Source organism: Mauremys reevesii, linkage group 11 (genome assembly GCF_016161935.1).
Source record: "Mauremys reevesii isolate NIE-2019 linkage group 11, ASM1616193v1, whole genome shotgun sequence".
Lineage (NCBI taxonomy): Eukaryota > Metazoa > Chordata > Testudines > Geoemydidae > Mauremys > Mauremys reevesii.
In genome coordinates, this window is record NC_052633.1 from 74,497,759 (window position 1) to 74,513,491 (window position 15,733).

The 15,733-nt window shown below is 57.6% G+C and overlaps 1 protein-coding gene across 3 annotated transcripts in view; it reads left to right on the forward strand.

Moving 5' to 3' along the window:
- The first annotated feature begins 577 nt into the window (after positions 1–577).
- LOC120374684 (probable hydrolase PNKD) overlaps positions 578–15,733 on the forward strand; it is a 30,501-nt gene continuing 15,345 nt past the window's right edge. For all 3 annotated transcript variants that reach the window (XM_039494732.1, XM_039494735.1, XM_039494733.1), the window contains exons 1-3: positions 578–780; positions 14,193–14,308; positions 14,819–14,931. In XM_039494732.1, the coding sequence (XP_039350666.1) occupies positions 611–780; positions 14,193–14,308; positions 14,819–14,931 (399 nt within the window). In that variant the 5' untranslated portion in view covers positions 578–610. The remainder of the gene's footprint in view (positions 781–14,192; positions 14,309–14,818; positions 14,932–15,733) is intronic.

A 15,733-nucleotide genomic window follows, 5' to 3' on the forward strand; every position in this document is an offset into this window, starting at 1 on the left:
TAATTCAAAATACACGGTCTGCATTCATTAACCACTGGCCATGGTATTGCTAATTAATAACTGATGATAGCTCAGCGGTTGCTCCAATGAAAGACAAGTCCCTGTAGGCCAGGCTGTGTGGATATGGGCTTATCCAGCAGGGACAGGACAGTTATACCGGTAGGATGGGGCTTGCGGCCACTGTGGTTTGAGAAGGCCAAGGGACCCGTTATCAGCGGATCCCAGCGGGCCTATGACCATGGCTTTTGGAAGAAGGCTGGACCAGTCGCTGACCCGGAAGGGGGAAGAGGCCAGGAAGCAGAGGAAGGTGAATGAATGTGATAATCATTTGCAATGGCAACTTGTCCCCAATCCACAACTAATTCGGAGCAGGTTGTCCCTAGCTCGGCCCCGCCCCCCCTTTTCCCTCGGGCGATGACAGCCAGTGCCCACAAGGTGGCGCTGCAGCCCTCCCCCCGCGTTGAGTGTCTCCGCGTTCTATGGGCGGGGCCGGGCGCTGGATACATTGCATTCGAAGTGGGCGTGGTTCGAAGGCTGAGGCCGGCGGCGTTCGCCGGTCTCCCGGGTGGCGGGGGCGGGGCCGGCCCGAGGGGCGGGGCCGCCCTGGAGCATGGCGTGGTCCGGCTGCCTGTCCCGGCTCCAGGTGCTGGCGGCCGCCTTGGCCGCCTGCTGCGGGCTGGGGGCCGCCTCCCTCGCCCGGTGCCGGCCGGCGCGCCGCCTCCGCCGCTGCCTGGCCAAGGTGCTCATGGCCCTGGCCGGGCCCCTGGTGTTCCGCATCGGGTGAGTGCGGCGCGGGCATCCCGCTCGGACCCGCCGCGGGGGCAGCTAAGGGGCTCCATGGGGCAGGCTGGCGCGGGAGGGCGCCATGGGGCCAGGGGCGTGGGGAGGAGTAGGCTGTCGATGGGGGCATGAAGGGGAGCTGGGGAGGGCCTCCAGAGGTTGGGGGTTACACTGGGGCTGCAGGGAGCTGGGCGGGGTTATGTGGGGCAGCTGGGGTTGGCTGGGGCTGGGCCATGGAGGGTTTATGGGGGCTGCAGGGAAACTGGGGTGTAGGCCGGGGCTGGAGGGGAAGTTAGGCCGGGCTGGGGGGATTAGGCTGAGGCTGGGGGGTTTGGCTGGGGCTGGACTGCGCAGGGCTTCGGGGGGGGGGGAGCTGGGGGAGTTAGGCCGGGCTGGGGTTTGGCTGGGGCTGGACTGCGCAGGGCTTGGGGAGCTGGGGAGTTAGGCTGGGGCTGGGAAGTTAGGCTGGGGCTGGACTGCGCAGGGCTTGGGGAGCTGGGGAGTTAGGCCGGGCTGGGCTGGGGGATTAGGCTGAGGCTGGACTGCGCAGGGCTTGGGAGCTGGGGAGTTAGGCTGGGCTGGGGGAGTTAGGCTGAGGCTGGGGGTTTGGTTGGGGCTGGACTGCGCAGGGCTTGGGGAGCTGGGAGTTAGGCCGGGCTGGGGAAGTTAGGCTGAGGCTGGGGTTTGGTTGGGGCTGGACTGCGCAGGGCTTGGGGAGCTGGGAGTTAGGCCGGGCTGGGGAAGTTAGGCTGGGGCTGGGGATTAGGCTGAGGCTGGACTGCAGGGCTTGGGAGCTGGGGAGTTAGGCTGAGGCTGAGGGGTTTGGTTGGGGCTGGACTGCATGGCTTGGGGAGCTGGGGAGTTAGGCCGAGGCTGGGGAAGTTAGGCCGAGGCTGGGGGTTTGGCTGGGGCTGGACTGCGAGGGCTTCGGGGGAGCTGGGGAGTTAGGCCGGGCTGGGAGTTAGGCTGAGGCTGGGGAAGTTAGGCCGGGCTGGGGGATTAGGCTGAGGTGGGGTTGGTTGGGGCTGGACTGTGCAGGGCTTCGGGGGGGGAGCTGGGGGTGTTAGGCTGGGCTAGGGGGGATGCAGGTGGGCTGTATGCATAATGGGGGTCTGTGGCAGGAGGTCTGCATGCATCCAGGAATGGTGGCTGGGTTGAGAGGGAGTCTCACTGGGGGACTCGGGGGAGGGCTGGTGGCTGGGCTGAGTGGGCTGTGCAAGGTGATGACCCTGCCTGGGTTTGAAGCAGGTCTCTTTCCTGGCTGCATCAGAGTCCCACAAGCTCCCCTTCTCTCCCCCATGGGGTGCTCCTGGGGACCCCAAAGGGTTTGCACTGCACTGATTGTTTGGTGCCTGAACCACTTTGGGTGGGGGGATGCTTGTGTTCCACAGGGGCCCCCCTGCACAGCAGCCACCGAAGGTCTTGGCCGGCTCCCAGTCCCTCTGCGATGCGCTGGGGAGCCATGTCCTTTGCTGCCCCGGGCTTGGTGCAGCACTGAGCTCACACGTACGCAGGCCCTTCTCTGGAAAGCTCCAGCTGGCTGGGTTGTGCTGTGTGTGGGGTCAGAGGGAGAAAACGCTGCTTTCAGATCCCACACAAAGCCTGGCACTATCCATCCCTGCCAGGATTTGCCCACGTGACCCAGCTCCCCAGACCCAGGGGTGCCACAGCTTCCCTTCGGCATCAGCTCCTTGGGACCCAGCTGACCGCTCTGACTCTGTAGCTTATTGTCTGTCAGGGAGCATCTTCCACTCACGCTGCATCCCGAAAGCCTTCAGAGCGCTGGGTAATAGAGGGCAGGCGTCCGTTACCAGAAGCAGCGGTGCGGGGTTTGCACTATGGAGAATAGACTGAAATCGGTCCATCGTGGAGCTGGGAGGAGAGTCGGCGTAACCAGCGAGAGGCGAGGCCATGGCCCAGGTCTGTCTTGTGCTGCTGCTGCAGAGAGGCAGGAAGGCGGCTCAGAGCTGTGGAGGAGAAGGTTCAGGCAGAGGGTAGAGTCCCCTCGTTGACCCCTCTCCTACAGTGTGATCTGCAGGGTGAAGGATCCTAGCCCAGCCTGTGTGGCTGGGTGTGGGTGTGATGCTCTGTGTATTCGGGGCTTGAAACACTTGCTGGGTGCCTTGTAGCTAGCGGGTCACATGGTAGCAATGAAGGAAAGGGGCATCTGCCCGCAAGGACTGGGGCAGACCCCTGGTAACAGGCCCTGCTCCCTCTGCTCATGCACCTCTCCCGGAATGCCTGCTGCAAGCCAGTCGTCAGGAATTGCGAGAGTCCTGTGAGCCGTGAGGGGTGCGCGCGCTGGAGCCGAGCAGCTGCCTGATCTTGTTGTTGAGCCGGGATCTTTCCTCGCCCCATCCCTCCTTTGTTGTCATGTCTGAAACTGCCTGGGGGCAGGTACTGGGGTGTACAGCGGGTTCGGTGACATGCCTGGTGTGCCGTGGCTGCTGGGATTCCTGCCCTAAGAGGGTTTGTCTTTCACGTCAGCCTCTGGCTGGTAGGTGTCAGGTAAATCTCCAGGTCCAACCTCTTCAGGCTACTGTCATCTGCAATCCTCCTGAGACCTCTGCCTGCGCTGAGGGAGCTGGGGACCGGATTATCTGCCTTTCTCCCCAGCTTCGGTCTCTGGGGTCCTCCTGGCTAGTGAATTACTCCAGCGTAGGCTGCCAGGAGCTTTGCCTGGCAGGGGGAAATTGACATAATGCTGGATGCTTTCGCCGCAGCTCACAGCATTCTGAGCAGTGTCTTTAAAACTGGCCCCGCTCGTTCAGTGCCATCGTTCTGCAGCGTGAGGAGCTCTGAAGCAGCTGTGAGCAGCGAGGTGAGATTGCACCGGGTTACGTTCAAGACGGTTTTCGGCACGAGTGTCAGGGCTAGGGGGTTGATTTAACAAATGGGCAGCTTTGATTCTGGAGCCGCCGATGGGATTCCTTGCCAGGGCGCTTTCGTTACGGTAGCGTCTGTCTCAACTGGGGCCTCACTGTGTTTGTACGGTGTGCAGGACATACGAAGAGAGAGCCCTGTTAGCTGTGTGGATTGTTTAGCTTTGTGACCTTGTCTTCACTAGAAAAAATGTGTGTGTGTGACACCTGATGTGTTTAATCCTAGTGTAGACAGGGTACGTTGTAGTTCTAGCTCATGTTACCTGGTGAAGGTGAATGTTACAGGGGAGCTGTGGGTTTCCCTCGCCCAGCTAATGCATGCTAAACCTACAGCTGTCCTGTCAGCGCTAGGATTCGAACACGTTACTTAACATGTTAACTTGCACACGTCTTTGCCTTTCATTAGTGTAGACGTGGCCTGTGTGTATTAAACTGGATTTTCTTTCATCTTTGCAGAGCTCTAATGCCCTGGCAGGCAGAACGTCAGCCATCAAAGGCTGAGACACGTTGAAAAGGGAGTATGACCTGGTTGTGTCATGTCTTGGGAATCAACTTTTGGGGAAAATGGGTCACCTAGGAGGTGGTAGTTGTTACGCAGCGATTTTAAGAGCTGTTGTCAACTATTTTTAGAGTCAAGCCTTAGCTTTTGCTTCAAAAGGCATTTTATAAAACCCACCAATCAGAAATGTTTGAGCAGATCTTTCTGTTAACCCCAAATCAGCAGCCGCATCAGTGTCTGGTGGAGGAAAGGTGGAAACTGACTAGAAATAAATAGTGAAACTGTTTTCTTTGGCTGAGCTCAGAGAGGTGCAAATAGTAAAAGGAGCAGCAAATCTTCCTCTGTCTTTTTGTATAGATCTGTCTGCTAAGCTGGTCGTAGATTATTAAAAACAAAGAGGCATTTCAAAGTCTGCAGTCCCCTTACACAGGTTGAGGACAACTTGAAAAAGGCGGTGGTTCTTTTAACTGTACGCCGCCTTAGTGATCAGAGTAGCATCGATCTGAGTTGGGGCCCTGTTCTGTGTATTCGCTGTGTAGCTCATAGTATGGCGCTTACGGTCTAAATATCCAAGATAAAGGGAAGCAACATTGTCTGCGTTCCTCAGAGAGGGAACTGTGGTGCAGAGAGATGAAGTGAGGTAACCGTACACAGAAGGTGCCCGTGGCACAGCTGGGAACTGACAGAGTTCCGGGTTCAGTCCGTCAGCCCCAAGACCAGCCTTCCCCTGTGATACCTCGGATTCTTTGTTTTTCCGTCTTGTATCACTGCAAATGATCAGGGCTCCATCTCCTAGCTGCGGGACAAATAACTGGCATGGGAGAATTCTGCGTCGCTTGCCTCGTAACGGAGTCTGGGATTAAGAGAGGGAATTGCTTTATGTCCTCTGCTTCCATCACCGGGAGACGGAATCATGTCCTCAGTCAGCAGCTCGGTGTTTGGACAATGCTTCGGAGAGGTGAATGGCTGGGCGAGTGCCAAGGGTTGTTCTGTTCTTAACTCTCCTGAGCTTGACGGGCTGGTTGTGGAAGTGTTTGGAAACTTGACCAGATCCCAACGGCAATGAGACTTTCAACTCTTCCCTTTCGCTAAAGCCCAAGGTGGCTTATTCCCTGGATGTAATAATTAACCTGCAATGCCCTGAGCCCCGTCTCTTCCGGCTGGAGATTGTGAGCAGTGTTAGCGAAGCGTTAGCTTGGGTCTCTTGCACTGCGCTGTGTGTCGCTCGCCAGCAGTAAAGTGTTGGGCTTTGGCAGGCAGCACTGAGCCAGAGATCCCCGTTTCAGGGTAACTGCACCTGCGTTTCCCCCTCGGGGGCACCCACATCAGGTCTCGGGTTTCCAGTCGTCGCCTCTCTTGGGAGGAGATGCAGGCTGCATAGTCCCTGCCGTCCCCTGTGACACCCCCTGCCCGCCAGCCTGCCTGATTGCCCGCCCCAGTGCTTTGCCGTCTCCGCGATGGCCAGACAGCGTGTGGCCGGCAGTTACAAGGCACCGCACTGCTCTTGCTAAGCCAGCACCTCTTACTCTTAAGGTAAAAGCGTCACCGGGACAATGTATAGAAACGAGGAAGAAGTTCCTCTGCGCGTGCTAAAAGCTTACCCAGGATCCCCCATCAGTCTCATGGTCCCTTCCGCGAGATTTGGGGCCCTTGGACAGAAGGGCCCGTCCATTCGCTGGGTCAGAAAGCGGCAGTGTAAATGCAGCCGTTTTATAGAATCTCAGGGCTGGAAGGGACCTCAGGAGGTATCAGGTCCAACCCCCTGCTCAAAGCAGGACCAATCCCCAGACAGATTTTTACCCCAGTTCCCTAAGTGGCCTCCTCAAGAAATGAACTCACAACCCTGGGTTTAGCAGGCCGGTGCTCAAACCTCCGAGCTCTCCCTGCTCCACCAGAAGCCCTTTCTTGGTTGATGGCTGAAAGATCCCATTTGAACCAGCATGTGCAAACCTCCCCGGGGGGCTGGTACCTCTCTGGAGTTGGTACAACCTGGGTGCTTTTCCTTAACTCCCTACACACACGCTGCGCCTGGTTCCTGGCAGAGCTGTGGCAGCCCCCCCCCCCTGAGTTACATACAATCCCTGTCCCACAGGGGACCCCTTAAGGAAGAGGTGATCCCCAAGAGAGATGCCTTTAGCTCCTTCCCAGGTGCCCGACCCACTGGGTAAACGCAGCATTAACTGCTGCGAATTCAAGCATGTTCAGAGCAGGAAGTCTGAAGCTTTGGGTTCCACAGTACCCGTCACTCCCCTCTTTTGCACACCCATGGTGAATGGCTATGCAGTGCATGTCTCTCATCGGCTAATACTGTGAGGTTCTCAGGGAGGCATGGTTGAAAGGCAAAGTGCTTGCACAGAAGCTAATGGGGAAGGTAGCTTAATATCATTTCTGCTGCCTGTATTGAGGGATCGTGCTGTAGGACAGCGTCAGTTGAAATCACGCTTCTGTCTGCAAAGACGTGCTATAACTGAAGGGGGCTGTGGAACTCTCTGCCACAAGGCATTGGAGTAGAAGAATAGAGTAGGTTTCGGAAAAGGATTCATGTATAGATGAGACCATCCTGAGTCCCATTAGATGGCTGGAGCATTATTTCTAAGGGATATTTACTCTTGTGCTGCAGCGCCATGAACCAACCACAGATAGGCAGGATATAGGATATGTCCCTGAATTAGCTCCTGTTTGACATAGAGGAGATCTTCCAGAGAAACACCCAGGCTTGATTAAAACTAGGGCTGTCAAGAGATTAAAAAAATTAATTGCGGTTAATTGTGCTGTTAATAATAGAATACCATGTATTTAAATATTTTTGGATGTTTTCTACTTTTTCCAATATATTGATTTCCATTACAACACAGAATCCAAAGTGGCCAGTGTCTCACTTTGTTTGTTACAAATATTTGCACTGTAAAAACCAGAGATTTTTCAGTTCACCTGATACAAGTACTGTGGTGCAATCTCTTTATCGTGAAAGTTGAACTTACAAATGTAGAATCATGTACCCAAAAAACCTGCCATTCAAAAATAAAATATTGTCCAACTCTAGCGCCTCCAAGTCCACTCAGGCCTATTTCAGCCGATCGCTCAGACAAACAAGTTTGTTTATATTTGCAGGAGGTAATGCTGCCACCTGAAAGTGAGAACAGGCGTTCTCGTGGCACTGTTGTAGGCGGCATCGCAAGATATTTACGTGCCAGATGCTCTAAGGATTCGTATGTCCCTTCATGCTTCAGCCACCATTCCAGAGGACCTGTGTCCATGCTGACGACGGGTTCTGCTCGATAACGACCCAAAGCAGGGCGGACCGACGCATGTTCACTTTCATCATCGGAGTCGGATGCCACCAGCAGAAGGTTGATTTTCTTTTTTGGTGGTTCAGGTTCTGTAGTTTCTGCATCTGCGTGTTGCTCTTTTAAGACTTCTGAAAGCGCCGCACCTCGTCCCGCTCAGATTTTGGACGGCACTTCAGATGCTTAAACCTTGGATCAAGCGCTGTAGCGATCTTTAGGAATCTCAGATTGGTCCCTTCTTTGCGTTTTGTCAGATCTGCAGTGAAAGTGTTCTTAAAACGAACCACATGTGCTGGGTCATCATCCGAGACTGTCATAACATGACGTATGTGGCAGAATGCAGGTAAAGCAGAACAGGAGGCACAGTTCTTCCCCCAAGGAGTTCAGTCACAAATTTAATTAACGTATTACTTTTTTAACAAGCATCATCACCAGGGAAGCATGTGCTCTGGAATGGTGTCTGAAGCATGAAGGGGCATACGAATGTTTAGCATATCTGGCATGTAAATACCTTGCAATGCCAGCTACAAAAGTGCCATGCGAACGCCTGTTCTCCCTTTCAGGTGACATTGTAAAGAAGAAGCAGGCAGCATTATCTCCTGTAAATGTAAACAAACTTGTTTGTCTCAGCGATTGGCTGAACAAGAAGTAGGACTGAGTGGACTTGAAGGCTTTAAAGTTGTATGTAACAAAAAACCCTACATTTGTAAGTTATACTTTCACAACAGAGATCGCACTACAGTGCTTGTATGAGGTGAATTGAAAAATACTATTTTTTTCATTTTTACAGTGCAAATATTTGTAATAAAATATTGAGCCCAGTACATTTTGTATTCTGTGTTGCAAGAGAAATCAATATATTTGACAAATGTAGAAAAACATCCAAAATATTTAATATTATTCAATTGGGATTCTCTTGTTTAACAGTGCGATTAATCACGATACCTTGGTTTTGAGTTAATTGCGTGAGTTAACTGCGATTTAATCGACAGCCCTAATTAAAACCGTTCCAATGATGGCGAATGCACCCCGATCCGTGGTAAATTGTTCCAACGGTTAATGACCCTCCCTGCTAAAAACGTCTCATTTCTAGTCTGACTTTGCCTAGCAAATATTTCGTAACTGTCCGTTATGGGACTTTTGTCCCGCTTCCTCTGAAGCTTCTATACTGGCCACTGGTGGAGGCTGGGCTAGACTGAGAATCCTACCGTCAAGTATTTACATTCCCCCGCCCTGGCACTTTGTTTACTTTGGGTATGCGGCATCTGGCTGTATAATCTGTTAGTTTTCTTTCCGGTTTTCTGTGGGTCTTTCAGACAGCAATGGGGTGGGGGAAGGGAGGGAGACGTGGTTTTTAAAAAAACAGGAAAACGTTCTACAGCCACTGACCTCGGCATGGGGATTTGGGTAAATGTGGAGCGTGCGTGAAACTACCTTTCCCATTTACCCATAAGCCAGCCAGTCTCCAGTTCGAGGTTTTCCCCGCTCGGATCTACCCGTGAAGGGCTGTTGTTGTGGAACGCTGTACTGGAAACCAACCTCCCGGCGTACCTTAGCGATACCATAAGTAGTTAGAGCCGCCAAGGGTTTTTTTTTTTTCTTTGTGTTAATCCAGTTTCTCTTCTTTTCGTCTATCTTACTGATTGCAGGCTTGGCCAGTGGTAACCCGTGGAGGTTTCATTTCCCTGTTCTCAGGGCTGCAGCATTTGGGCTGCTTATGGAAGCTTGTTTGGTTGGTTGGTTGGTTTGTTTGAAAAGCAGCTGTTCCCTCCAGTATCTGCCTCTAGCCTGCATGGGGAGGGAGAGCGGGGCAGCGGCGGGGGTGTGCGTGGGTTGTAAGCTTCATGGCAAGTTTTAAACCTCAAAGTCAGCTTTTATTTGTTGTTGTTCTGCAGCTTTTTTCCTGCTGTGGCAGCTGTTTGTTGTTGCTGGAAAAATACCCAAAGTAGGGGAAATTTCAACCTAACAAAACCCAGGTTTTTGTTTCTTTTACATACTGTCTCGGAGCTGCTGCGGAGATCAAGGGCTTACGGCCAGTCCTTTTTGGAATTGCCCTTTCTCTGGATAATCAGAACATCCGCTATTGGGTGGGATAAAATCTCCTGTGCTTTGATGGCTCTGCGGGCCAGTAACTGCCCCGGGGCTCAGCAGGCGCCTCCACTGAAGTTATTCCACAACCGTCCAGGATGGTGATTCTGGCTGCTTCCCATGGAGGAGTTTTGCACAGGCTGATCGCAGGGACGAGACATCGAGCTCGAAGGACCTGGCTCTGAGCTGATCTCTGCCGGCAGAGATGTTGTAACTGGCCACCCCCTTGCCCAGCAATGTCCGCGTGACAGCCGCGCACTCATCAGCTGGGCCAGAGCCCACGCAGAGGCATGGGGTCGGGGGGGAGAACGGGCTCCGAGTCCAGGCCGGCCTCGGAAACTGCTGCTGTCTGTTTCACCGTGGCCGTTCTCCGCCCCCCACGCTGGCAGTGCGCACCCCCCCCCCCCGTCGGGGGTGGGAGCAGGGGGCCTGACGTGCGTTCAGCTTTAATTGAAGGGCGTCTGGTGGGGTCTCGTTGTCTCCTTTGGACGCGGGGTTTGTGACCAGTGTGGTTCCCCGGGCCCAGCCTCTTCTGGGGTTTCTCGTCCGTCCGGCCTCATGGGATCCCACCCCAAGGCCCAGCACGGTCCCATCTCAGAAGCCACATGCCCACCCCGGCAGGAGGGGGTCGCTCTCATTGCCCCCATGGTGCGGAGCGGCCCAGGGAGCCCCAGAGAGAGGGATTTGCCCGAAGTCCAATGGTAGAGCTGGGGACGGAACCCAGGAGTCCTGATTCTAATCTCTGCTCTAACAGACCTCGAGCAAAGACACGGAACCCAGGAGTCCTGACCCCCGAGCCGCAGCGGCAAGGCCTGCTACCCTGGACCCGGCTCCTCAGTGGGGCAAGGGGGAGGGGCTTGCAGCTGGCTAGAGAATCCAGCTGGAGCTGAATACTCCCCTGGGAGCTGGGAATCTCCTGGGGGTGTCACTGGAGGGGCTGAGGGCCGGGGGGAGGCTTTGCCTTGTCACCTCCCCTTCTCCCCCAGTTCCCAACACTACTGCGGGGCTGCTGGGAGCTCCTTGCTGGGAGCTGACGCGGGGGCAGGGAAGTTCCTGCCCTGGGTCTCCTTTTGGGGGAGTGGGTGGGAGTGACTAGTGGTTAGAGCAAAGGGGCCTGAGTCAGGACCCCCTGGCTACCAGCAACCCTGAGTGTCGCTTCCCTGCCTCAGTTTCCCCAAACGCCTCCAGAACCGCAGCCAGGGGCGGTGCTAGAGAGATGTAAACTCTTGTAATGTGTGCAAATGAGGGGCTGCCTCTGGGCTCCTGGCAGAAATTGTCACCCTTCCCCCCGGCCCCCCCCCCAGCCAGTATAACAAGGCAAATATAAGTTAAAGCCGGGGGAGGGGGGTGGGAAGCCCCCCGCCCTTGCTTGTGTCTGAACAGGTTAATGCTACTCCAGCCTAGTTCCCTCTTTCAAAACCACGGGGCTGGGGCCCTGGCAGAGGGAACTGGCGGTTTCATGATCACTGGGACAGCTGGTGCAATGGGTGGATAGAAGCCAGCGCAGCAGCCTGAGTGGGGGTGGGTAACATGCTTCTCTCCCCCCATTTCCCCAGCAGCTCTGGGGGGGGCTGCTCTGCCTGCACTGGTCTAGGAGCAGCTGGAGACCTCAAAGCCCCCGGCCTGCTGAGCTCCAGCCCCTGCTCGGGGCCCAACCCCCGGCTGGCGGTTCTTGCCACCCGGAATGCCCGGTGCCAGCAGGGTGGTGATGGGGCCCGGGCCTGCTTCCCCTGCTCACAGGCATTGTCTCTCCGCCAGAGGCGTGCCAGGGTTCGGCTGAGCTACGCTCAGTGCCCGGGGGCAGGCAGGTCGCTACTCGAATGCCTGGCCTGCCAGCGCCTCCTGCTGGAGTGTCTCTCAGCGCTCTGCGGCCGCGAGCGGCCCACGCCTGGCACATCTGCCCTGCGATGCAGCTTGGAGGGGTCCCAGTTGTACAGATGGGACCCTGAGGCCAGATCTACCCCAGGAAGGCAGTGGTCGTGTAGCATGTTGTGCCGGCAGTGCGCTGTCGGCAGCACTGCGCTTCTACCAGCGTAGCTGACTGCAGCCTCCCCAAGCAAAATACATGACGATGGTAACAGTGTGCGTGGCCTGAGGCACCAGGGCTTGCTTACGGTCAAAGAGTAGGAGAGCCAGGGAGAGAACCCAGGAGTCCTGGCTCCCAGACCCCCCCTGCTCTAACCACTAGACCCTCCTCCCTGACCTGGGAACAGAACCCAGGAGTCCTGACTCCCAGACCCCTACCCCCCAGATCCCACTCCCCTCCCCAACCTGGGAATAGAACCCAGGAGTCCTGGCTCCCAGACCCCCCTGCTCTAACCCATTAGACCCCACTCCTCTCCCGGACCTGGGAACAGAACCCAGGACCCCACTCCTCTCCCAGAGCTGGTAACAGAGCCAGTCCCTGCTGGGACCCCGTACACCCAACTCCTCCCCCACACGCTGCCAGGATATTTTCTTGCTCTTGTATCTTTTGAGAGAAACCAATAGAAATGCCTGGTTGGGTGAGTCCAAGAGCAGTGAGAGCAACCCCCCACCCCCATATACCCCATTTCTTCTCCCGGCCCCTCCAGGGCCATTAACCAGCAGCTGCCCACCAGGGCGTCCATGCAGGCTGGTTTTCCAGATGCTGGAGCTCCCGTGCTATGAAATCCGAGCCCCTGAGTTCGCCCTGCTTGCTAGGGGCTGGGGGAGGGGGGTCTCCCCAACTTAACCCCGTCCCCAGCACTGAACTCGCTTCCTGAACCTGGCCGCACACGCTGTGTCCTGGGCGGACTCATTGACGCATCTGCCAGCTCCACAGCCCTGCTTGGGAAGCCGTTGACAGCAGCTGGCCGGGGTGCCCGTGGGGCGGAGCTCAGAACCCAGGTGCGGCTCTGCCCTCCCTCCGTGGGGGCGGGGGGGAGGTGCAGGTCGCTGCCCCAGCGGCTGTGACTTTCTGATGCCCGTGGGACCAGGGAAATTCCAGGCCCAAGCTAAGCTGGAGGATTATTGTGGACGGTGGGGGAAGGGCAGCGATCCTTTCTCACAAACCTGGCCAGCGTGCCAAGAAGCCCCGGCCTGTCTCCCATCTGGCGCTGGTCCTTCAGGGGCAGGGGAGAGCCGGCGGGGGGCAGCTGGGTGCTGTTCTGACTCCTCCGTGCCAGCTCTGCCAGTGCCCCTCGCTCCTGCCCCCAGCCCCCTCCACCGTGTTGCAAGGGGCACCTGAAAGCCAGATCGGCATTCGCCAGCCCAGGGTGTTCTCGGTAACGCAGATCAGCTCCTGCTGTGTCTCGTCAGGCCTGCCATGCGCCTCTCCAGTGAACTGCAGGGAGATTCAGCTCCCCCTTCTCCCCTGGCTCCTACTCTGCCTCCCCCTGAACTGTGCCCCAGTAACGGGACCATCTGCCCCCACTTGGGAGCACCCCCTGCGGAGCCACCTGGAGGTGCCTTGTTCCCCTGTTTGCTTAGTTCATGCTGGTCCCTTGACTTGGAAATCCGAAGTGGTGCCCTGCCCCCAGCGCCTCTCTGGGGAAACCGGCCCCGCTGGGGAGATCAGCCCAGTGTGGCGCTTGGACGCTGACAGGCACAGCTCCGTGTGTGGCTGGCCGTGTCCCAGCTGAGGCGGGCAAAGGGCTCTGGCTAGTTTGCCTTTGAGAGGGGGGCCTGATGCAGATGCTGCTTCCCCCCGTGCCCTGCATGCAGAGCGGGTGCGACCGTGGGAGCCAGGCGGACGGGCTGGGGCTGCCCCGATCCCAGGGCGCTGGTAGCATTGCCAGTCAGCCGTGCTTCCCGGGCGGCAGAGAGGCAAGGGTGGGTGAAGCCACGTTAGCCCCGTCTTGCAGAGGGGGAAACGGAGGTTAACAGCCTGGGGGCAGGGTCCCCAGCTGGCGCAAGCGGTCGGAGCTCCATTGATGTCAAGGGGATTATGGTGACTTGCGCCCTTTCAGGAGCTGACCCCCTGATTCCCAAGGCTCCCGCTCTCGGATGGTCTGGCTGTCGGGAGTTTGGCCCCGGGCAGCGGAGGGAATCTGTGCCGGCGCAGGGCAGAAGAGGGTCGCCCGGGGGGATAGACAGGGACAGCTCTACGGGCCGGCACCGTGACCGCAGCGATCGCTGTGCCGGTGAACCCGCCGCCTGGAGACGCGGCTCGTGCTGCTGACGGTGCTGATGCTGCCGCAGCTTGCACTGGTTCGGCGGATGCGCTGTTGGGCAGCATCACCGCCTCTACGCTGGAGCTTTCGCCGGGCTAGGAAGGGCTAAATAAATAAATACACCGGCCCCCCACCCCCCCGCTCCTGCATCCGCCCTGGCCTGCGTCACAGCTGTGAGAGAACCTGTGTACTGGCTTCCCAGCCCTTGGGCTGCCATCCCCATCTCTGTTGTCTGGCCACTGGTCGGCGGACAAAGCCCCCGGCCTGGCCACCTCCCCACGGGCTGCCTGCGACAGTAGGAACAGTTTGGTCTAAAAGCTTTAGCTGCCGCCTCTTGGAAAGGGGGGAAATCCAGACCCTGATGCTTTCCTGTCTCTCCCTGGCACCTTGGTTGCTCTGCAGCACGTCTGCCCCCCACCCCAAAGAGGGCAGGGAGAGCAGCTGAGTTGCTGGGCACTGGTGGGAGTGGGAGGGAGACCCATCTCTGCATCTCACTCTAGCCCTCTCCCTGTCCTCTCCCCAGGTACAGCCTGTACGCCCGCACCCGGCTGGGCTACCTCTTCTACAAGCGGCAGATGAAGAAAGCCCGGGAGCGGTATCCACATGGCCACTCGATCCCCCAGCCCGTGATGTTCAGCGGTGAGTCCTAGCTGCTTCTGGGGCCCATTCTCACTCATCCACAAGTCCGGGGCCCAGACCAGAGTGCCCAGCTGAGAGAGTGCGTCTCTAGCCCCCTCTAGCAGCTGGTGCATGAGAGGGTAACAGTCTACTACAGCTGCCAGCTAGGGAAGTTCCTCCTTTAGCTCAGGCGGCAGAGCCTCGTGCTCTCAGCACCGAAGGGGCCACGTTCCGTCACAGGCGGGATGAAGGGTGGTTACGCTAACGCATGGATCCAGGTTCGGGTTGGGCCGGGGTCTGAGGATCTAACCGGGCACGAGGAGCTGACAGACCCTGAATCTCGTGAGCTGCTCCAGCAATAACTTGGGCCTCATCTGATCAAACTCTCCCATTCTGCTGCCTTGGCCCATGTCCGGATCAGGGTCGGAGTCTGAGCTGGTTGGTCCCCGGACACTCGGGGCCGCCTGGGGTTTGAGGCTCTGGCTCAGAGCCCCTTTCTCAGCTGCTTGTCTGTCTGCCCTGTTCCCTCAGGGGTAAAGATCCTGCCGATCCCTGTGTTAGCCAACAACTACAGCTACCTGGTCATCGACACCCGCTCCAACACTGCTGCCGCCATCGACCCCTCAGACCCGCTGGCCGTGCAGGTGAGAACTCCTCCCCACCCCGGCGGGGGCGCTCTCCCGCCCCACTGGGACCAGCGCCCCCCCTTCCGGCGCATGAAATTGACCAGGGGATTGATCCACTGAGATGCGTGGGGGGCTCTGACGCTGTGGGGTGGGGAGATGGGACCTGCCCCCTTTCACCATCCCATAGCCACTGTGCCACGCTGTGGGGTGAAAGCTGCTCTTGTGAGGGAGCCCAGTGGCCATGGGGGTGGGAGTGGGGGGGGCTAGTGCCTGAGCCTGTCTCTGTGCCCCCTCTTCCTGCCCACCCTCCACTCCCAGCTGTCTTCCCTGTATCCTGAGGATCTGCCGGATTTTGCCAACAGTACCGACTGCTGGGCTGCCTGTCCCACCCTCCCTGGCGTGGGGGGGCATCAGACAAAGATCAGGCACCCAGCCTCACTGCAAGGGCTGCCTCTGGCCCCCTCGCTGCCCTGCAGCCACCGGCCCAGCCCCCTCCTTCCTGCTGCCGGAGGCTGCAGCCCTTTGGTGGCCCACCTGTTTGTTCCGCGGCCGGGTGGGTGCCAGAGACTCCACGGAGCCCGCTGGGGATTTGGCGGTTGCTATTGATTTTGCAGGGAAGGTGCCCGGATACCATGGTGAGGGGTGAAAGGCTAAACCCTGAGAGAGAGAGAGAGAGAGAGAGCTGCACGTGTGGGGCTGGTGGAAGGGGGTGGAGAGCGAGAGAACAGTGAGAGATGCAGCACGGTGAGGGGGGGAGAAATGCACCAGTCCCTTGTTTGGGAGGGGGCGGGGAATCCCAGCTCCTAAACCCCCCCCCACC